General features: G+C 46.5%; 1 protein-coding gene across 7 annotated transcripts in view; it reads right to left on the reverse strand.

Annotated features, from left to right (window-relative positions):
• tns1b (tensin 1b) overlaps positions 1–22,198 on the reverse strand; it is a 62,792-nt gene that overhangs the window by 22,367 nt on the left and 18,227 nt on the right. For 4 of the 7 annotated variants that reach the window (XM_088314628.1, XM_088314633.1, XM_088314626.1 and 1 more), the window contains exons 3-7: positions 20,203–20,240; positions 9,253–9,291; positions 4,021–4,062; positions 2,454–2,503; positions 85–256 (exon numbers count right to left, since the gene is read on the reverse strand). In XM_088314628.1, the coding sequence (XP_088170754.1) occupies positions 85–256; positions 2,454–2,503; positions 4,021–4,062; positions 9,253–9,291; positions 20,203–20,240 (341 nt within the window). Of the gene's footprint in view, positions 1–84; positions 257–2,453; positions 2,504–3,097; positions 3,347–4,020; positions 4,063–9,252; positions 9,292–15,916; positions 16,358–20,202; positions 20,241–22,198 lie in introns of those variants that run through there. The other 3 variants (XM_088314629.1, XM_088314632.1, XM_088314631.1) reach the window with 3 other exon arrangements.

Genomic DNA, 22,198 nt, shown 5'->3' on the forward strand with positions numbered 1-22,198 from the left:
GGGGGGGGGGACTCGCTCCAAATCGTGTCCCAGTGGGCGTCGGGGCCTTTCCCCAAAAGTGACGTGGTGAGTAACGGAGCGTACCAGGTAGTTGTGGCCGTGTTTGGAGCGCAGCATGGAGGCGACCTCTCGCAGGTTGGCGGCATAGCTGGGCTCCTCGGCGCCGCCGGGGAACGAGACGGAGATGATCCTCTCCGTGATGTAGAGCAGGTCCAACTCGTAGCTCTCCTCCAACGACTGCAGCAGACTCGCGCTCCTGCTCACGCGCAAATGTTGAACATTTAGAAGAGTCACGGTTTCTGTTCAAGCATTCAAAAATTCTCATTGTTTTTCTTTCTCTTGGACGCACAACATAATGTAATGTGAAGCTGAAATATTTGTGTTCCTCCGCATCGCCGACCATTTGTTGATTTTTTTTATTTTAGGGGGTGTTAAAACGAGCCTCCGTTATTTATTAATTTTTTTTGCTAATTACACCTGCAGATGGTCCCAATGAGCAATGCGATGAGCTGCCGTCGTCTTTCTGGTGCAGCAACGAAATAAACGTAACAGGAGGTTGAAAACAAGTCAAGCAGTAGACTGGAAAAGATGCCGCTTCATTGCTGGAAATAATCCATCACATGTGATTTAAATACGCGCGCTTGTGCGTTGGGAAAAAAAAAAATGTTACAATGCAACAACTGCATCGCATCGCGTGAACCACATTTAATTATTTATACCCAACAAACATCAGACGAGATGATTAATAAATAATTTGATTTTGGTTTTAGGATGTTTTTGTCTTCTGTAAAAACGGAATGGCATCAGAATGTAATTTTTTTCCGAAGATGATCGGAAAATTCCAATCAGATCAGTAACAGGAGGGCGATTTCTAATTCTAATTCTAATTCTAACAGGAGGGCGAAAACGGCCGACGCTGCGAACGCGACACCTTTCTTGTCCACCGCAAAGGTTAAAAGTCGAGACGATTGCGGCGGTCGTAGCGAGAGGAGAGGCTTCACACTCAGACAGCTTTCATATTTCTCACACTGGTCGTCAGCGAGCAGCCCGCAGGAAATTGCTCAGAAGGTGTGTGAGAGCCGCTCCTGCTTTTACAGTCCGACAAAACGTAACGTGTTCCACATGCTGCCGGAAACGTCTTCATCGCCAAACGCAAGACAAACATTCCCACCATCCAATTTGGAGCACGTCGAACGGGCTTTTCTCAATTACTTGACAGCCCACCACCGCCTTCTGGCGCAAATTGGGGATTTTCTTTGAGATGCCACAAGATGGCGCCAAAACCAAGGCTAATAAAATAAAAAAAATAAAAAAGTAGCGTCGCTATAACCAACACAGCGTAGCCAAATGCCATACTAATATTGGATGTATCGCAACGCGAGGGACAAAACAGCCACTCTTGGTCATGTGCAGAAAAAATATTCACATTAAGGATTTTAAGGTTTTTGTCTTTTTATATCCGCGGTATGGAAAATGGATCACGTATTTTCATGGGTTTTGATATCGAGGTTGAAATTTGACAACCCGATAGGAAAGTAGTAATTGTTGTCAAGGAAGTATTGTTAAGTGACATATGTCGACTGAGAGACACGCTTTTGCAGGTCAGGGAGGAGCAAAGTTTGATGCTTTGATTTATGAGTTGGACTCGTCCCATGTCCATGCTCACTTCTCAAATCTTCTTTTTTTTTTTGAACAACTGTTGCCTGTTCTCCGCAATTTTTTTTCTTGCAAGTCAAATCAAAACCAAATTGTCCGACGGACGGCTTGAGTAGGTCTGGTAATTCGCATCTCGAGACACGGCAGCATTTACGGTTGAATCCATCGTCGACATTTTCCGGAGGGGCGAGGCTGTCAAATACTGACAGACTTTTCCTCATCCCGGGAATCGTCATCCTTTACCGTATTCCACAAGAACCGTGGCGCAACATCGGAAAGCATTTGTCAGAGAGCAAGCAGCTCGCTTGCCCCGCCTGCAAAAATCTTCATCGGGCCAACGATGACATAAACAACAGCTGCCATCCGACAGACACTTTGCTGTGGGGGCAACACGAGCGACGCTTTCAGCGTAAATGGACTCGCGCATACTCCACACGTCATTTGAAATGATGAAGTGTCCGACGCTCGACGGGTTTTTTTCTGGCATGCATGAAATAACTCTTTGATGAACTGTGAAAGTTGAGTCAAGTTCAGCACAGAAGTTCTCGACTTAAGATCGAGTCAAGTCAAGCGTGTAATTTTCAGCTCCACTTAAGGGCGTTTTGTGTCTGAAAAAAGTTTTGAAGGAGAAGAAAACCAAACAAACAACAGAAAGAAACGCAACATCTCTCTCTTTCAATTAGTGTTCATTCATCCTCCAGCACTGACGCAGGATCAGCGTCAATTTTCAATTTGACTCACGACGTAACAGGAGGGTTTGTCTATTTTGCCCAATGACCGAAAAAAACGGAATCTACCTGGAAGGTCTGCGTCGTGACTCCATGCTTTTGGAGGATTTGGTTGAGCCCTGTAAAACATCAAATCAAGAAAAAAAAATGTCATTTTTCTAGCAACATTTAGCAACACGAACAATTTTCAAACCACGTTGGGGCCCTCTATTGCCCCAAAAGTAGTGCTTTGGCGCGCTTGGACGTAAAATGAATGAATGATAAAAATGAGGGAGGTGTGGCATTGAAAAGACTTGGAGGTAGAAGCGGCGATTGGGGTGCACGGCATGTGTGTGCGTTTGCAGATGCAAAGCATCTGGCGACCCGGACTTGACAAGCGGGCCGGGAGGCAGCACACCAAAAGGAAAAGCTTCTGACAAGCTACAGGTATGAGGAGGGACAGCAACGCCAGCGATTCCCAGCAACAACAATCGTCTACCCGGGTCAATTTGACCGGGTGGGCATGTTTGAATATCGTCAATTGTCCCAAAAAAAAAAAATTTTTAATTTGTGTGCTTGGTTCAATTTGAGCCACAACATAAAAAAAAAACTCTCCTCTTAAGTTGCACATTGTTATCCCACGAGAAAAAAAATCATATTCAACAGAAAAAAAACCCCAAAAAACTGCCTTTCTCAATTTGACGCGCGCATCACTTTTGACCGACAGTGCCTACCTTTTTGAGCACGTAACCCGTACTCCATCGCCAAGCCCCCCTCAGGGAGGACAGCCGCCTTCTCAAAGAACCTTCCCTGTTCATCTCCGACCAGAAAACGATTTCCTCCAGACTGTGGCGCCTACTCAAGGGCGGGACCCCCCCCCCCCAAAAAAAAAATATATATATACTTCTCTATTTTGGTGTCTTTCCTGCGCTGGCCTGTCGCATTCTTCGGCCGCTGCGCTTCTTTCTTTGGCTTGCCCTCGCTCCTCGTCAACCCCGTCTGGTTTCGCGCCTGACCGCCACCATCCCCACCCTCCGCCCGCTCGCTCGCTCTCTCTCTCTCTCTCTCTGCCCCCTCCCACCCGGGCTCACATCTCGTTCTCGTTCTCGCTCACCTCGAATTCAACTTTTTCTGCCGCCCCCCCCTTCACCCACGTGCGCGTTCTCATCGTTTGTTTCCCATCTTGGGATCGACACGTGACATTTGACGAGTCATCGGTTGACAGACGCTTTTTTACGGCGGGGGGACACCTTTCAGAACAAAAGCCAAAAGGTGAAAGTTAATAAATGAATATATTTTGAGCCCCTCCCACAATCAAAATGTTTATCAACAACATTTGCAAGAATAAACACGGCTGTCCAACTCATTTGAGTTCACGTGCCACATTGACCACCAAAATGATCTGAAGTGGACCGGCCCATCAGAAATAACAGATAGCAATTTGGTGTCAATGGCGGCAAATTTTGAAGATGGAGAAATATTGGCAGTTGGGTGTCATTCAAAATCTGAGGCAGTTTGCAAAATTTTGCAAACAATTTGTCAAGATGCCAACGACATCTTCGGATTGCCTTAACGTGCTTTTTTTAACACACAATGTCAGTCGTCGCCTTTTTTGGATCATTTTGCTCCAAGCAGAGGACACGAGTTTGCGACTCACCGTTGTCTCGACATGTTTGAGAGGCCCGTCCGTGGTGGGCGCCTGTTGAGGAGAAAACAAGTGAGGTGATCTTTTGCTTTGAAAAAACTTCCTTGAGCAGGCCGCCGGGCCACGCCGCATTCCCGCGCACCATTCTTTGCCCTAATGTGGCCTCGAAACGAGACGGGACTCCACCTCGGACGTGCGGGCCCATCTATGACCCCGCTGCGCAAATATTTACTCAAAGAGACGAGGCGGCTTCCGCGAGCCAGAAGGCCCGACTGGCTCTTCAATGCCATATACAGCCATGAGCGGTGAGAGAGTGCGGCAAAGCAAAAGCGGCGGGAGAGGCGGCACGAAAAAAAAAAGCATCACACATCATGATTCGCTGACGACACTGAAAAAAAAAAAAATGGACTCCATTTGATTTTGCACACAACGGAATCACCTGCGCTGGAGAGTCTACTTCTCGTGATTGATTTGAATTCTCTCAACTTTCCTCGGTGAGCAACAAGCAAAAGAGGCAAACGTGCCGATACCGGTCGCAATCGGAACGTTTTGAATCCTCACGAGCAGCCAGAAGTTGCTCGGCATTTCCGTTTGTGCAACAAGCTGGCTAAATGGAGGAGTCTGGCTGAGGAAGGCCAAGAATACACACGTTACACACCCAGACCAGACCGCTAACCAGGAAGAAAAACCTCGGCATAATTCTTCCCAAACGCACGGTGGCCTGACTGCCAAACATTTTTGGGCTCCAAACAGCTCGAGGACCCCCTCATGAGAACTTGAAACGAAGAAAGACTCAAGATAAAATGAGACTTATTGAGTTTTTTTCCAAGAGAAAAAGTATGCAGTCATCAAAAACGTATTTTGTTCCCAATTAAAAAGTCATACTTTCTCAAGATAAAAAGTCAAACCAAAGTTGAACAAAAGTCAGATTTGAAGAAATGAAAAACAAAAACACAACGACGTGTTTTGGTCTCATATAGTCAATATGAAAATAAAAAAAGCATACGACAATATTTTGTGAAAAAACAACTTTAAAAGTTTGTTCTCTTTTGTGCTAGAAAATATGCCCAAATTTGTGCTAAAATAATTATATGATTTTATTTTATTTAACCGCAAAGACAACGCAACCGTGGACTCAATGGCTGTCAGCTAAAACACAGCCGCTGAGAACGGGATGTGTGTGTTGTTGCTCACTGAAATGAAGTCAAAAGGCAGCGTCAGACGAATGCGCTAAAAGCAGCGAGTGGAATCGCTGGCGGCCGCAAGTTGGCCGCCGCAGGCATTTTGACACAAATAGAGCCATTGTGCATCCAGCCCCAAAAACACAACACGCGCTCGCCGACGTGAGCATTTCCGCTTTTTGCAATTGCAGCCAGATGCTCGCTGTCTGAGTCTGCGTGCGTGCGTGCGTGTGTGTATTTTGGATAATAACGAACCGTATGTGTTGGGCTTGATGTGTTGTATCCGCACAGCGGCAAAGCAGCGCTTCACTCCGCGAGAATGACGTGACGAGTCGTCACAAAAACAAGCGGCAACGCTCACAAAGATTTGATTTTTAACAACAAAGTTGACGCTTGAAACTGCGGAAGACGCCGTATTCGGGCACATACGGTCGCACCTCGGGACGGGCCATGCAAGTTGGCCCAACGGCATCTAAACATGACGTCATCCAAAAAAATGCCATTCGGCCACACGTTCTTCGTGTCACGCCAACGTGATGCTTTGGACATTCGTCCGCGAAGCTTTAAGTTGGTTCCGACACACATCTCCTGGATGCGGCACTTCAAGCCACGCCCATCACGGGGGAATAAAAACACGGCTGCTCTCATATCAGAAATCCACGTGAAGCACGCAATGTCCGTCCTCGTGCTCGGGCCTTTCGGGCTCGCCGGCACGAGCCGAGTTTACGACCTCGTCGTCGCTTGGAGTCGAGTCAGCTGAGAGTCACGTTGTTGCATTTGTTGCCGCGAAACAAGCGAAATACAGACGATGTTTTTTTTTCTCTCAGTGTGATGCAACAAACGCAACAACAAGAAGACTTTTCAACAAAGACTAATTATGTTGAGATCATTTGTTGCGGAATCATTTGGAATGTCGTGCACAAACGTTTCAGGACAAAATGATGGAGTGAGTCTGGCAAAGTGTACGAAATGACAATCGTACGCTCGCGATTGCGCAATCGCAATAAAAAGCCGACCTGAGGCGAGGCGAGAGGTGGACACGCTCCGGCTTCTTGTTTTTCTCCCGCGAGACCCCAGAATGCCTTTTCCGCCACATCTTTATCTCGCTCGCTTCCGTTTGCACAGCGGGCAAATTACAGCCCACTTGTGGAGAAAAAGCAGCAGCAAGATGCAGGGAGTTTCCTCCTCCCTGACTTGCAGGAATACTCGGAGCCAGAGCGCGGCCTTTCGACATCCACGGCTAAATATAGCGCCTTTCATCTTGCGCTGCGGTTCCCATCGCCACTTTGGGCCGCCGCGCTGGGCTGCGAGACACGCATTGCACGCCGAACGCACACCAAAGTTTTTGTCAAGTGTTAAAAGTTCATTTTGCGACACACAAAGGAGTGATTTTCAAAATAAGATGTGGCGGGACCGCCGCTATAATGACACATTTCATCCGCGCTTCAGGTTGTCAGGGCAAGGCGAGGAATCGAGAGGGACCACATGCGCCGTCCTCAAGCCAGAAAAAGACAAAAACAAGCAGCAGTGAAGAGCCCCGCCCTTTTTGCAAATGTGTCATCTTTGGGGGCGGAACGCTTTCCATTTTCATCAACAGCACTTCAACGGCTCGCCGGCTCCACCTCGTCTCTCCATTACAACTTTGTACATGCAGCAGCCATTTTTTTCTTGGATGTCCGCCCGCCAAGTGGTGACTCTGCCTTGTTGTCCGCATTCCTCAAATAGTTTTTGGCCTTCTCCTTGCCTGTAACCAACTGGATTCTTGGGGCTGCAGCCGTGGTGAAATCAACATTTCAACATTTTCAGTCCACACACGTAAATTGTGAAGTCAAATGAAGAACGTAAAAAGCCGGACTTTTTTTTTTTTTGAAATACATTTTTATCTTATGTTTTATGAACTATGAACACATCATAATCGGCAATGGCAATAAATTGTCAGCGTTGTCTTAGCAAGTTTTCACAGAGTTATACGAACGCGCAGCTGTTCCTCTCTCATGCGTCTGCAGCATTCACACAGCCAAGCGTGTCCCACAAATGTAAACACAGCAAGTTCGCCGTGCGTGTGTGCATGCAAATCGAGTTCCATCCCCTTTGCTTCGGAGGGGGGGGGATTACAAGTAGAACGGGGAGCGTCTTCTCTGTGGGAAAAATTTGAATGCGGCAACGTCAACGTGGGACCCGAAAATAACGTCGCTCATGGCCTCGTCCGTCCGCTTATGTAACCAAAAAGCCGAATGGGAGATGCCGTACGAATTCCACCAAGATTTCCTTTTTCTTTTTTTTTTTTTTTATACTCTGCAAGGATCAACTCAGCCTATGCGGACTGCTTGTCAAGGACGCACCTATCGATTATTTCAATAATCCGTCGATTAATTTTCAATAAATCAGGCATGAATCTGATTTAAAAAAATATATATAAAAATCATTTGGTCCGTAAACATCTGTTGGAAAATTGTCCAAAATATTGATTGTTGTTTGCCAAAGTAAGTTTGCAAATGCCTTCTTGGAACGATTACAGAAATGAGACAAAATTTCCTGTTGAGAGGCTGAAATTCGGATGCTTTGGGAAACTTGAAGTTCTGCCAATGATTAATCGATGATCAAATTAGTTGTTGATTATTATAATTTGACAACCTTGTCGATTATTTGTGGCTACTCCCCAGACATTTAAGAGTACTCGATACACAGTTCAAAAAGTATTGAACTCAAAGGGGGTCAAAGTCTGATTTCTCGCATCAGGAAATTCGCTGACTTCAAATCAAAATCCGAGACAAATTTCTTTGCAGTGTGCAAAGAAATGGTCGCTTCTTTCCACAACAGAACGCTGCTTTTAGTAGATGCAAACTTTTTCGTTTTTTTTTTCTCCATCATTACGTCAGCGTCTTTGCATGAAACGTAAGACACGTTTTCCCTGGGAGAGAGGGAAAGTGCAGAGGGCGAATTGGCTCGCTTTGTTTTTGTCAAGCATCCAAAATCCTTCAAATCGAAAACATGCAAGAAAGAGGGTGAGCGGCCCGTATCCCCGCCGAACGCTGCGCCTGATGACCAAAAAAGGCAACGCGGCAACTCTGTGTTTTTCCTTCTCTTCAAATACGCTTTGTACTCGGACGCCATCCCACTTCCATAGTTCGAGCAAAATACGTCATGCACATACGACGGAATGCGCTGCACTCACCTCGCTTTTTTTGTTGATTTCAGACCACAACGTTTTGAATTCATAGCTCCAAAAATTCATATTGACTTCATATTGGCTTTGAAGAGAACATCGCTTTGTGGAAATCTGAGATGATTTCAAGCGGCAAAAGGTGAAAAGTCCTTTCTTGTTTGTTGGGTTCTATGCCAAAGTGGAAATATTTGTAGTTTTTTGTGGCTCTTCTCATAATAGTCGGGCCGGCCGAATGTCAAATTAAATTTCAGTTTAAATGTGGAAATGGCGTCCATCTTTGCAAACGGACACTTGATGTGAAAATGTGCATTTCAAACAATCGCCTCAGGGGAGGTTTTTTTTTTTGTGTGTGTGTCTCAGCACAACATTTCACGTTGCTAAGAAAAACAGGGGCTGGTTTTCTTTTTTAAATTTCCGGCGTACTCCAGACGAGGAGTCAAAATTCGGATTGATCAGAAAAAATTTGACACCCGATGTCCAAAAAGACGAGAAAATCCAGAAGTTCATATGAAATGTTTGCCACCTTTTGCGCTGTGAAGAAGCGCTTTGCCATACTTGGAGATGTTCCTTTCAAATTATTTCGATTTTTCATGATGAAACACAACTTTAGAACAACTTTGATCTGGAAATGACACCTCCTGCTGAAAACATGGATTCTTAATCCCGTTAGAGGCGAATTTTCTTCATCATTTTCTGAGGGAATTGAATATTATTATACATTGTTTTGAAACAAGACAATAATTCCTAAATGGGAATATTTCCAAATGTAAATGATGTGCACCAAAACCGTTGTAAACGGGTCGAAGAATCGTGAGTGTGAGTTCACCGAGCCCGTTTGAGATGGAAAAAGAGGCCTGAGTCACCACATGAAGACGAGCTGAAAGCAAATTCACTTACCAGCTCGTAGTTGGTCGCCGGAACACAAGATGAGGACACCTAAAACAAAAAAGGAGTGTGTCAAAAAAAACTAAAATGGACGTTTTTTTTCGACGTTTGTCACGAGACACGTTGACGTTCACGGTCAACAAAGAAGCGGCGCTCGCAGTTTGAGGCCCAAACATTTCCCACGATACGTCCAACGCAGGACAATATGCAGCCGCTAAAAATAATCCAAGCACAGCTACAGAAAAAAAAAAGAAAAGTTGCTTTTTGAAACATGAAATGACAATGTTTGAAAATTGTGCTGACCACGGAATGATTACAGGGCAACGCTCGGGAGCGTTTTGAGCAACACGACGGCGACAAGGGCTGAAGTTGGATCTTTTCAACCCAAACGGTCATCCTTCCAGCCTTCACCCCAAGATGGAGCTGATCGAGCAAAAAAACAAAACAAAAAAAAAAACATCACTGCGATGTCTGCGGGGCGACGGCGGCTTGGGCGCACGGACAGGACACACAGGAAGTGTGTGGCGATAATGGCCTGCGGCAGGAGACGCCAGCGATGACAATCAAGACAAATGGGACGCCGCTACTGATGTTTCCTTCCTGAACGTCTGCAATATGTCGCCCGTTTTTTTTTTTGTTGTTTTTCAAATGCAGACTGAAGTCATTTAAATTTGCAACCGAGCTAATCATTTTGCAACACTTTGTTGGGTGGCGCAATTCGAGCTCACAAAATCAATCAGCACTGCTTCCATTGGTGGAAAAACGGCAAGAAATTAAACCAAACATTAAAAAAAAAAAAAAATAAATCACAATTCTTGGGGCCAAACATCAATCAGCAATCATCGGCAACATCAATCCAATCACAAGATGAGTCCGTTGAGATGTATGACGTCAACATACTTCCTTGACACCGATTGCGACTTCCCTAGTCTTTTGGGGCTTTGACAACATCCCGTGGCATGACAGAGAGCTTTGATCTTCCGTCTTCATGACTGTGACCTTTCTCATCCAAAAACAAATGATTGAATTGCAACGGTGCAAGTTCTGGACTTTTTGTGTTCCTCCTGTCCAGCAAAACATCCAGCTTGGGCACACACTTTTGATAAACGCCTTTTGTTTCCCTTTCCCAAATATCTGCAACAATATTTGCATTTGTCAGACACGTCGTCCAGGCTTCCGAGCTTTGAAAAAGCGTGACGACACCTCCGTGGAATGCCTTTCTGTTTTTTTTCCACGATTTCATCCGTCGGCTTGACGTGCGCCGACAGTATCTCGGCACCGTTTCGAGTTCTTCTAACGCTCCTTATCGCTGGCAGCACCCGGCTGGTCTCCTTTTTGGCCGGAGAGTGGGGGGCTTAGCAGCCTTCAAGTGGCCGTCAGACGACTCGAGTCGGTGAGCCTGCTCCATGTTTTCACCTGACAAGTCTGCGTCTGCGAAGCTCGGTCACGTTTGCAGTCGATGAATCTAACGACGATTTCGTACCTTGGAGGAGTTGTTCATGACGCGACTCACGAAAACGTCTCAACAAACGAGACGGAGAAAGTCGATCATTTTGGGTTTAAAGCGGCTTCGGTATTTTGGGTGGATTGCAAGACTTTGTTTGTTTAGCCCAGACCGCAGTTTCACCGAGAAACAACAATCTGATTGGACATGTTAAGCGGAACCGGACGCATAACAAAGTGTCAAACGTCCCGTGAGCAAAATGAAACTGGAAGTCGGCCATTTTGCTTTGATGCAGCCATTTGGAGCCACGTCGAGAACAAACGTTGGCAAACTTTGATTGCGAGCAGGTATTGCTTTTCTTTTTCTTTTTTTTTTTTTGCAAGCGGAGCGTTGGCGTCAGCGTTTGATGACAAATTTGAGGAAAAAGGGGATGCGAGGGCATCTTTAACTGAATTTCGACTTTGCGTCCAAACAATGCAAAATGTGCGAATGCCATGTCACGCGTGCAAACCCACACCGAGTCTTTGTCCGCGCTTTGCGGTGCGTGGGAAGGAGGCCCGCTCCGAGCGTGCGTTGATGCAATCGAGAGGATTCAAATGACTGTAATAGAATAAAGGATAATTGTGTTGTTGCATTCCGTACATGCTTTTGTTAACGACATTAAGCGAGGGCCCATTTCCTGCGGACAAAGGTCCAAGTCGGACGTCTGCGCCTCGTCGGCCGCTGTTCATTGACACGCGGCTCCTTCTCGGCTAATAACGCGCTCACGTTACGTAATCGCATTAACAACGGAGCCACTTTGGGTTGTGAGCTAAAACTGTCAGATGACCAACAATTCAGTCCTGCGAGTCAATTTCGATGAAATGAGTTCAGCTGCCAACTTTCCTCCGTTTCGATCTTCTTCTTGGCTGGCAAAAACACGCAGACCCCTCAGCGCGCTTTCATGTTCATCCAACTCGACCGTACATTCAATCCCGCAAAGCTATTCGGTGTGCAAATTGACTGGCGGCCGCCGCGATGGACAATCGAGGCATCTTCACGCTCGCGGTGTGAGAGTTATGAACTCAAAATGGATCGAGCGAGCCGGACCGAGCGGCAGCGGCGTGGACACGACGGAAAACGAGTCCAAGAGCGATTCCTGTCTCGGTGCCGCTGATTTATGTTTCACATCAACGAGCTTAAAGGAGGACTTCAGACATTCGTGTGTGCTCCTGAATATTCTTCATTATTTTTGGGCGTGATCCCTCACGAAGATCCACTGGGAAAGTCTTGCTGATAAATGAAGAAAAGAAACCTTTTTTTCTACTAATGAAACAAGCGAGAGAATCTTTTTGGTACGTTCCAGTCAAATACCAAGTTGAACGATGCGTTTTTTTTTTCTCAACGCAAACCAGATGGCGTTTTATTTCCTGAAAATGTGCACTTTTCAACAAGCGAGGATTCTGCCCACCAGCTGTGAAATGCAAAATATTCGACAATAGCCATGTGACAACGCGTGTGTGTTGCTGATTGTTGATTGCCACCTTGCCTTTGTACAGCAGACGGCCTGCCTGAAAAGCGGAAAGGCTTCCGCTTGTCTCTTTTTGTTCCCGAGTTAGCGGCGGCCACGTTCTCTTTTTGCCGAGCTCTTTCAGCCGGCGGTTCGGAGCGGCACGCTGATTTACACGACTTTGCGAGCCTCTCGCCGCCTGGCACCGAGCCAGGTGGCCAAGGACGGGACGGGGCGGGGAGGGGGCCGGCGGGGGCTTCTGCGCAAGGCGAGCCGCCGTGAATCAAACTTTGGCACTTAGTGAAAGAGACTATTTGGAGTCGGTTATCTACAGTAAGTTTGGCATTCTCGAAAACAAAGAAAACATTCCGTGTTTTCACGGGACCCAAACTTCTTGAAAATTCCCCATCGGAATGAGATTGCATTTCTTCAAGCTCTTCAAGCCGTAGAGAGAGAGAGCTTTTGACCGTGTTCGCTCAACGAGTGGAAATTTGGCCCTTTGCGAGCCTCATCAGAAAGTGAAGAAGCCCTTTAAACATCTTCCGTTTTGCATCTCGGAGCCAGTAAAAACATTTTTCCATGTGATGTCATCGGGCAGCTGCTGGTGAGCTGAAAGTAACGTGCAGATTTGAGCAGGGCGGGGAAGAAGGCCATGGGAAAGCGGGGCTGGCTTTCGTGGGCGTCGCTAAGCTTTCGGGGGTCCTTTTTCCACGGACATCCGCATCATCCCAACGCCGATCAAACATAACGATCGTGAGCACCGCGGAATGCCAAAGTGATGCCCATGTTGGAGAAACACGTCCAAATGTTACGACAACGTCATCATATTTCCGAGAACAAAGTCGTATTGCTGGGATAAAAAACCTGTAGTCTTACTTTCCAAGCTCATATTAAAATAAAAGTCATATGACTTTTGTTCATTTCAGGAGATTCCGCCTTTGGAAGGACAACGATAGCATTGAGGCGCAAAACACACAATTGTCCACTTTGATGACAATGAACTTGTCCTAAATGTCTGCGACTTGCTGACGTCCTGCATCTTGGCGAGAAGGTGCGTCTTGATTTTTTGGAACTCCTGTCGCAGCCCGTTTGAATCGTGTGCTCGGCGTTTCGGAATCTCTTTGTTATTCCCCGTTGTTGTTTTAGTCGCTTGTCTGTTGGAGGCCATTTTTTGACGGCATCATCATTTTGCTGACGTGAAGGTCAACGGCGTGAGGGACGGATACCGGCAATTTGAATCTGAGGGGAGACGCGAAAGCAATCGCAGCCGTTGCACTGGCCACTTACCACAACCATTTGGAATGTCGTCAAGAAGAAAGACACACGGATTGAGAAAAACAACAGCAATTGGAGAGCCCACGCAGAGAAGGGACTCGATCATAATTTGAAGCAATTTGTCGACGACTTTGTGAACTAAATCAAACAACTTGCAAAACCATCTTTTGCACACACACATGCACAAATAGAAAGGCCAGGCTGAATTTTCCAAAAAGAACAGAGACGAGCCACAAAAATTGCAGGAGAACATTTTTTTCTGGCCAAATGAGACCAAGATGAAGCAAAGTGATGGACAAGATCTGGTCCTGATCCCAAAGACTGAAGCGGATCTGGGGGAGGATTTGGGGGGTGTATGGGTGAATGACACGGCGTAAGTGTGGCTTCTGTCAAGAAAAATGCAACCGAGACTGAAAGAGGCGATCGTTCATCATGCAACAAGCTAGTGAAGGAAAAGCAAACATCAAAGGAGGTCACGCAAGGTTTTGGACGGGCCAAGTCCATCTCCAGACTTCAACCCCAAAGAGCAGCAATTGTGCTTAACCTGGTGAGCAAAAATGCACCCAAAATTGCACCCAATGCCAACTGACTGAGTTCACCTCACTCTGCTTTTTGTTGCGAGTTGTTAGCAAATGCATTTTTAATTCTTTCCCCAGGTTGGACATTCCAAAAGAGTTCCAGCAAAGCTCCTGACGACCAAGCTCACAGGTCAGCACATGGCAGGGTGCGCCGTTGTGCCCGTGAGCAACAAGCAAACGACTGCCACCTCGTCTGTCATGCTTTTTCTCTGACAGCTTAGCAAATCTGATTGGAAAAAGTGAACACGTTTCTTCTTCCGAGAACATGTAAAGTACAGAAAACTCACAAAGACGGGGGATGACATCACTAAGGAAGCACGATCATGCTTGCAAGTGGTTTCCAATAGTCCATGTCTGAAATGGACCCCCCCCCCAACAGACATGGCCAAACGTCTCCACGCACATGCCGGCTGGATGTGTACTTGTGGTTCGAAATGGATCCGGCCTGCGTGATGGACGGACACGGGGCTGAGTGGAGCGCTGTTTCCCTGGGAGCTAATAATGCAGAAGAATGCTTGCAGTGAAATCCGACGATCGCGCGTCATTCCCACACGACCGCATGTCACAGTCCAGGCAAGACGCCTTCGGGTTATATTCACCGTTTCCTCTTCTTCTTCTTCGGAGCTACCGGGAAGGGTGTGGTCAAGTTTGATATCACGGAGTGGATTTGGCAAGGCTGCCCGAGGGTCGCAGACACCCCTCGGAGTCCGAGCTTGTTCCCAAAGCTCATTAAGTTCATTATCTACAGTAGCTGCATGTTTATCATTTGCGTAACTGAAAGCTGAAGTGAAGTTGCAGCTTATAGGGACAGAAATCAAGTGGACTTGCTTGAAATTCAACGGCCAATCCACTCGACTTACTTTCCCACCGTTACTCTGGACTTGTTTGAAACTTTGAACATGACGCTTGCTTGCCACGTGCACATCTGCAACGAACTGTGGTACAAACACAACATATATATTCTTTGAGAGTGTCAAGTTCCAAAACTTGTCCAAGTTCCAGCCAGTTGGCATTTCCCTCCCTCCTAATCTTCATCTTCTACTCAAAAACTGTACCGATCTCAAATCCAAAATGACACCGCGGCGCCACCTGCAGGGATCTGTTGGCATTACAAGGTATTCCAATAGACCGCTTTCCACACCTCCACTTTGAAAAATGTCATTTTTGATTTGATGCGACAGTGGCAGCAAAAGTTTGAATTTCAGATGACGATTTGAAAAATCCATGGCAGACATTTTAAACAGGAGACAATTTTTTTTACGTAGAATTGACTCCGTTTTATTTGTCCTTTGTCCAGAGAGTTAATTTCCACAAAACCAGCTACTTTATGCTATGGTGTTAAAATTGGTTCAAAATGCAAAATAGAAATAAAAAAAAAACATTTTTGCTACAAGTGTAGCAAAGAAACAACCGAGAGGAAAACGTGAATGCAGTCAGCAAGTTCTGCATTGGCGCCCTTAATTGTCTCGACAACTTGAAGCACGTATGCAAAATCGTGACTTTCTATCGACCACCTGAGGGAGACGTCGCTCGTGCCAGCTCAGCTGCGAGCCAAGCAAGGAGACCACACACGCTCATGAGCGCCGCAGATGCAACGCATGAAATCACATCAAGTCGACGCATGGACATTGGACACCAAAACATAAACTAGTAAAAACTGCCCCATGGATTTGCTGCACGCATACTCGCACACACACACTTGTAGGCACGTGACAGCAATTCCTAACAAACTGATGCTTGAGGTGCCTCAACGGAGGAAAAAATGCTTTGGTTTTTGCGAGCCAGCTGAACTCAACGACTGCGAGTAAAAGCAACATCAAGCAAACATTTTCGTTCTTAGCGGAGTTGACACAAACTCGAAATTCCACAAATCAACTTGGCTCTACTTGCCTGAAACAATGCGGTGGCCATCCTCGCTTGTTCTGCCTTTGACTTTACGCTTGCACGCTTTCACGTGCGAGGCTTTTATTCCTTTTTTTTTTTTATTATTTCTTTTTTTTTTGTTGTTGTTTTTTTTTTGTTTTAGTGCTGCATGGTCCTGCTCCGGTTGGGCTAAATCCGCTCAGCGTTACCTTGGTGCAGCGCAGAGATGGTTGAGTGAGGGGGAGTGTGCGTCAGAAAAGAGAGAGTGTGTGTGTGTGTGTTGAAGCTCCAGGCTAATAGGTCTGGCTCTCGTCTCGCTCTCACTCCTCCTCCTTCTTCCCATCCGAAAATAAGCAGAAAAATGTCCGAGCGGTCTCGATGAGAGCGCAAGAAGTGCAGCCGGAGGCAAATCCGAACATCCCGCAACTGGAAACAACGCAGTGCAGCACACCGCACCGGAGAAGAGAGGCAAAGTCTGGCGCACAGAGTTACAGATCCCCCCCCCCCCTCCCATACGTGTGTGTTTGCTGCCTGGGCTTTTCTCCTCCCCTCTTGTTCGAGGCATACAAGTCATGAGAAAGAGAAAGACAGAGAGAGCGAGGGAGAGAGAGGGGGAAAAAATAGATTCAAACTGAATTCCCATGGAGGGACTTGGACTTGGGAAAGAGGGAGGGGGGAAAACAACCATTCTTCATTCTGTCCGTCTTATCAACATCTCAAGTTCCAGGTTAAATATAAGCCCTCCTCAACATACGACCCCCCCACTACTCAAGCACTCTTGAAAAAAAAAAATTTTTCTACATGCAAACACGCACACACGCTGGCCTGAAGAAGAAGATCTCACAAAAGAGTCCATTGACTTGCTGGCCAAAGTCAAAGAGCAGCAGCGGCAGCATGGCGGTCATTCGCCAACACTCGCTTCATAAATCGTGCCGCTACTTCATCACCAATCGTGTGTCTTAGCGATGACGTCATCACAGGAACTTGTGTGGACATTCTGCTGCCGGACTTAAACCCCATGGAGCATGTGGGGCCTAAGCAACAGTTGGGCGGAGTAAAGGAAATAAACCAGCGCACCTCCACGTGGAGCGGAAGGAGCGCCACCTGTGGCCATTTCAAGGACGGCACCCGTGTTCACCAGATGGCAACGCGGCAAGTGTTGCTTACGTCGCTATTAACGACAAGGGCCAGGAAGGAAGCCGGAGAGGAGCGGAGAGGGTAGTGGGGGAGTGTAGGGGAGAGGTGGGGGACGGAGGGGGGGGGCATACGTTTTATAGCCCAAAAACAACATGTTTGTTTATGTGAGATAAGCCTTTTATGTGGAGGCCAGCCTCAAGTGGGAGGCGGAATGAAAAGTTCCTCGTGCGTGCTCGTACGGGGGCCGTTCAGTGCATTCGGAACCGTTCCATCCGCACGCCTTACGAGAAAACATGAGAAAACGCAACAAAGTCCAGTGACGAACTTCCTCCTCGCAAGTCGCTATTTAGCCGCATCTCATTTGCTGAAATACTCCAGTTTGCATATTATTTATTGTCATTTTTAGCCCGGCAAAAATGGGAATATGTTCACACAAACACACAAAACAACTTGGAGATTCTTGTGGGGCACAACAACATCTCCTTTCAAACGTCGCCTGCCGACGAAAGCGCTTGTAGAAAGGCGCTTCTGCCGTACGAAAAACACAAACAAATGCTAGAAAAAGGCCCAAATGTCGAATAAGACGGTGAGAAAAGGGCGGGAGGGGCGGTCGGGCGGGGTGAGGTCCACTTTCACAAGTCTGACTCACGCTTTCCCAAGCAACAGCAGAAGCAGATGACAGTCCCCAAGAGTCACGCGGAACGTTACGCGGCGGAGCAGATGTGACGCTGTCGTTTGGCCGGCGTAATTCTGCGATTTGGAAGTGAAACTCCAAACAAAAAACGCTTCCAGCAAATGAAAAATAAAATTATAAACTGAATGAAGAGACGAGAATTTGTTGGCCACGGTTCCGATTGTTAAGCGAGTAAAGCAAAAAGCCAACGCGAGACGACATCTCGATGGCACCGAAAGGACGTCCCTGCCGATTGTCCCGCGCTCGCCGCTTGTCTTCTCGGCACGTTGGCCGACGTTGACATTCTTTCCCGCAAGTCCTGATGACTCCGTCGTGCGAGCGAGTGGGTGTTCCCGTTTGTTTGTTTTCTCCGGCGTATCCACGTAGCGCGTCACCACCAAGCGCCTCGGCTCGCGACACTCTGGGTGGCACCGAACTGGCACAACGTTGATGTGAACGGTGCTCTCGTTCACATCAAGATCGCATTTTTTTTTTCTCGGACTTCAAGCTGTGTTGATGGATATGTTTGGTGTGGGCGGCGTGGCAATCAAGTGTGAGGATCACACAAAGGCCAAAACCACCAAAAGTGGAAACGCTCACACACGCGTTCTCACGATTGTCACAACTTGCATCGCAAGCGCGGCACAGCAAGCGGAGCAAAGTATTTTGGGGAAAGTGGATCAGGACCATTTCACGACCTTCATGAAATGAAAATTGCCGCCAGATGGAGGCACCATGGTTGGAATATTATAAACGTAAACGTCAGCTAAGGTCAGCCCTTCTCAAACTTTTTTTTTTTATAAATTATTAAGTTGGGGAGGTTTGAAATGTTGTCTCCGTTCTGTCCTTCCAGTTGTCATCTTCACTTGCACGTGAAAAGTTGCTGACATGCCAAAAGCGTTTTTCGCATCCAGTTGCAAATAAACACATGGACGTCGAAAACATTTGCACACACACACACACACACACACACCCCTGCCTGTGTTACAGAACATCCAGTCCAGCAAATCCCCCCCTGAAAAAAAAAATGTTACATGTCATCGGGAAAGGCACAAATGGCAAGAGATGTGGCCTCCCACCATTTGCGGAACGGGCCGAGCCCAAAATAGAGAAAATCCACGTCGAATAAATAAAAAAAGTGTTTGTTTTCTTTTAAGCCCACATATTGTCCAGTAGTCGGAATACGCTGCCAAAAAGTATGAGGAGCACCTAAGGTCAGTAAATGATGGCGATAAAGCCCCCCCCCCCCCCCCCACCGACGTCTTGCGTGGCGATAGCGATCGGGAGGAACGCCATCAAAGTCCCTCCCTTGCTTGTCATCTCAGTCTTGTGAGCAAATTGTTTCCTGTCCACGCCGCGACATGCTCCTCTCAAATGTTTGCAAAAGGAAATGCCGCTGTGATTTTCGGGGATGGAATGTTTGACTTTTGTACACACAGACGCTCCGAGCATGCTCGCGGCCGTGCGTGTTACAAACGCCAACAATTTGGCGTGCAGGTCCTCGAAAATACGACGCATGTTTACATCAGGACAACGAAAATGCTTTTGGCTTGATTTTGAGGCTTCGCAAAAAGGAGCTGAAGTCGTCACAATCGCACTGTTGAACGACAAAAGTGTATTTTGGATTCTGACTTCAAGAATATCATGACTTTGAGTCTCCAGAAATGTGAACGCTTCAAAGGAACGAACAGGAGGCTTAATAGGAACCCAAATCTTGAGATGGAAACACATTTGAATATTTTTATAGCTGAAAGTAATTCCAACGAGGAAATATCAGTCGTCACGGAAACGACTTCCTGCTGCTGATGCTGTGTTTTGAGGACAAAAACAAAGCAACAGAATATTGTTGCCGTATACGGAGATACAAATGATAGCGCTTGGGAGGTTTGTTTGGTTTTTTTTCCAGTTTTTCAAGATACAAGTGATTTTTTTCCAACATGTATGGTGTGATGCATTTAAAGATTAATCTCTGACGTGTCTTTCCAGTGTCTTTAAGACTTGCAACTTCACTTGCTGACGTGACTCACTTCCACCTCTGGTTTGAATTATAACAAGACTAATTTGAGCTTCAATGAAACATTCGAATGGTTTGTTCCAGCATGGCCAAAGCCTTCCCTTACAACCCCCCCTCTCCCCCCTTCACATTTAGTACAGACTTGTCTGTAATGCACCCCTGGCATTTCCTGTAAGGAAAATAGAGGACTTTGGTACAGCAAGTATTTTAATGGCGAGCAAACGGCAGCTACTGTACGTCGACTGTAAGCAAAGCAGGCGTTCCACTTTCTGCTCTTCCCCCAACAGCGTCAATCAAGCAAGCGAGCGATGGCTCCAGAAGCCCCCCGAGCTGTTTTACGTTCTGACCCGTGAGCGATATTGAAGAGTGTGTGTCCAAGGTAAACACACATTACGGCGCTTGGAAACTGTTCAAACGCCTTTGAAGGGCATCAACACGGCGACAGCCGTCATTTTTCTCTTGACACGATTAGAAGTGTGAGGTTCTTACCTTTAGTTCGCATTTCTTGTGGCAAGGAATTCGACACACTAGGAGAGAGAGAGAGAGAGAGAGAGAGAGAGGATGCATTAAGCCCACGTTTTTCATAGCACTCCACAAATGAAAAATTTCAAAAATGATTCAGGATGACCTGACAGAGTTCAGTGACTTAAAAAAAATGCATGGAAAAAAAATCTGGTCTGCGTGGCACCATCTAAATTTTGGGGGCTTTAGGCGCTTTGCTGAAACCATGTTGGAATATCCAGCAGCCTTGTTGAAAACAATCACGAAACGTGCGAATGTGTTGATTGGAGATTGGAAACTTCGGCAAATCCGAACGACTCCAGCGAGCTCTCAAACGTGAGCGACGCCATGGCGCACTCCGCTTGGATTTCAAGCTAAATTTGCAGGCCCCCCCCTCATTGGACCCCCTACGCCACCCCCCGGGGCTCTACAAATGAGGGTCAATAGAGGAGCACCTGGGCCAAGCGCCTCATAAATTGTCAGTTTCCTTGAGAGTGAAAAGCCGTCGGCGCCGTGTCCTGTCCAAATAAAGGAGGAGAGCGTATGCTTGTACTGGAATGTCCTCGGCCTTATGTAATGAGTTATTCTTCCTGTCTCAAGGCACATTTTTCAGTGCCGGTGTAATCTGCTGCCTTTAGTTGATATGTTCTGTCTGTACATCGGACTTAGGGCTGCTTGGCAGACGGCCGTGCTTCAATCAGGCTCGCTGGATGCGATTCCACAACCTAGCAGCCAGCAAATAGCAACAGCAGGAAAAAAAACGTGCATGCATGAAAAAAAACAAAAAAAACAAAACAATCAAGTCAAAAGGTTATTTTCACATCATTTGACGGAAAAGAGCCCAAACATTGAATTGCAATTTGAAAATCTCTTTGAATCTTTTCTTAGTTGAATTACTAGTTTTTGAGGGAAAAATAAATTGATATTTTTCACACTTTTAAAGGCAAAAAGTCTTTTTTTCTGTTCAAGTTTCTTGGCAGCATGTTTTCATGACATTTTTACATCGCCATCATTTTCTAATATTGCCGCGAGTGAAAATCTTCAGCACGTCGTCAGCGTTTTGGCCTCATAACCAGAGGGCGCTGTGATTTGAGATGCGAGGATGAGGCGGCCATTTTGCATGTGCGCAATCACAGGCATCAAAATAAACGTCGTTATTTGTGAGGTATGCACCAATTTGTGAGCGTGTCCGAACAATTGCAGATGTTTATGCATCAACACAAGCGCGCTTTTAATGAGGAGTTCCGATGATTGGTGCACTTGTCTCGGCACAGTTTGCAAGGCAACGCATGTCAATTGAGCAACTCACACGATTTTTAAGAAGTTCTTTTGTGAGTAAGAAGCGACTTTCAGGTGGCGGCCATTTTTTTGCGCTGTCGATGAGTTCCCATCAATCAACCTTGCGAAATTGAAGTCGGGATACGATTGAAGCAGGACGAGTGTTTTTTCAACGCGTGTATTTCTAGCCCGCGGCTACACGATGAATTTGTTAGCCGTTCGACCGTTAATGCAATCAAATGGGGTGACGTTTAGCCTTTGACTTCGGGTGTGGTTGCGTTTCGTTCCCGAATCAAATAGTTTTCACAAATACGGTCATGGACGTCGCGGCGTTTGCGTTTGGCGTGGCCCTTGCACCGCATAAATTGTGTGAGTCTCGGCTATTTCGACAAAAGAATTTCACCGACATCTGGGAACTCTTAAATCGTGCGCAAAAATGAGTAATACGTCTCCTTTAAACCAATCACAAGTTTCATACCGACAAGTACAAGTTGGAAAATGGGTCAATGTGACCCCCAACAGAACACAGGAGGGTTGAAGAAATCCAATGACATCATCATACATTTGGTTCCCATTTAGGCCCTCGAGAGACATACTTCTACTCGCGCCAACCGGGGGGGCTTAAAGTCATTTTGACTTGTTAATTACAGGCCATCAAAAGTGGGCAGCACCGTGAAATCCAAGCAAAAAAAAAAAAAAAAAAACG

The sequence above is a fragment of the Idiotropiscis lumnitzeri genome, chromosome 14, assembly GCF_059441095.1.
Source record: "Idiotropiscis lumnitzeri isolate Australia: NSW breed Sydney's pygmy pipehorse chromosome 14, RoL_Ilum_1.0, whole genome shotgun sequence".
Classification (NCBI taxonomy): Eukaryota; Metazoa; Chordata; class Actinopteri; order Syngnathiformes; family Syngnathidae; genus Idiotropiscis; species Idiotropiscis lumnitzeri.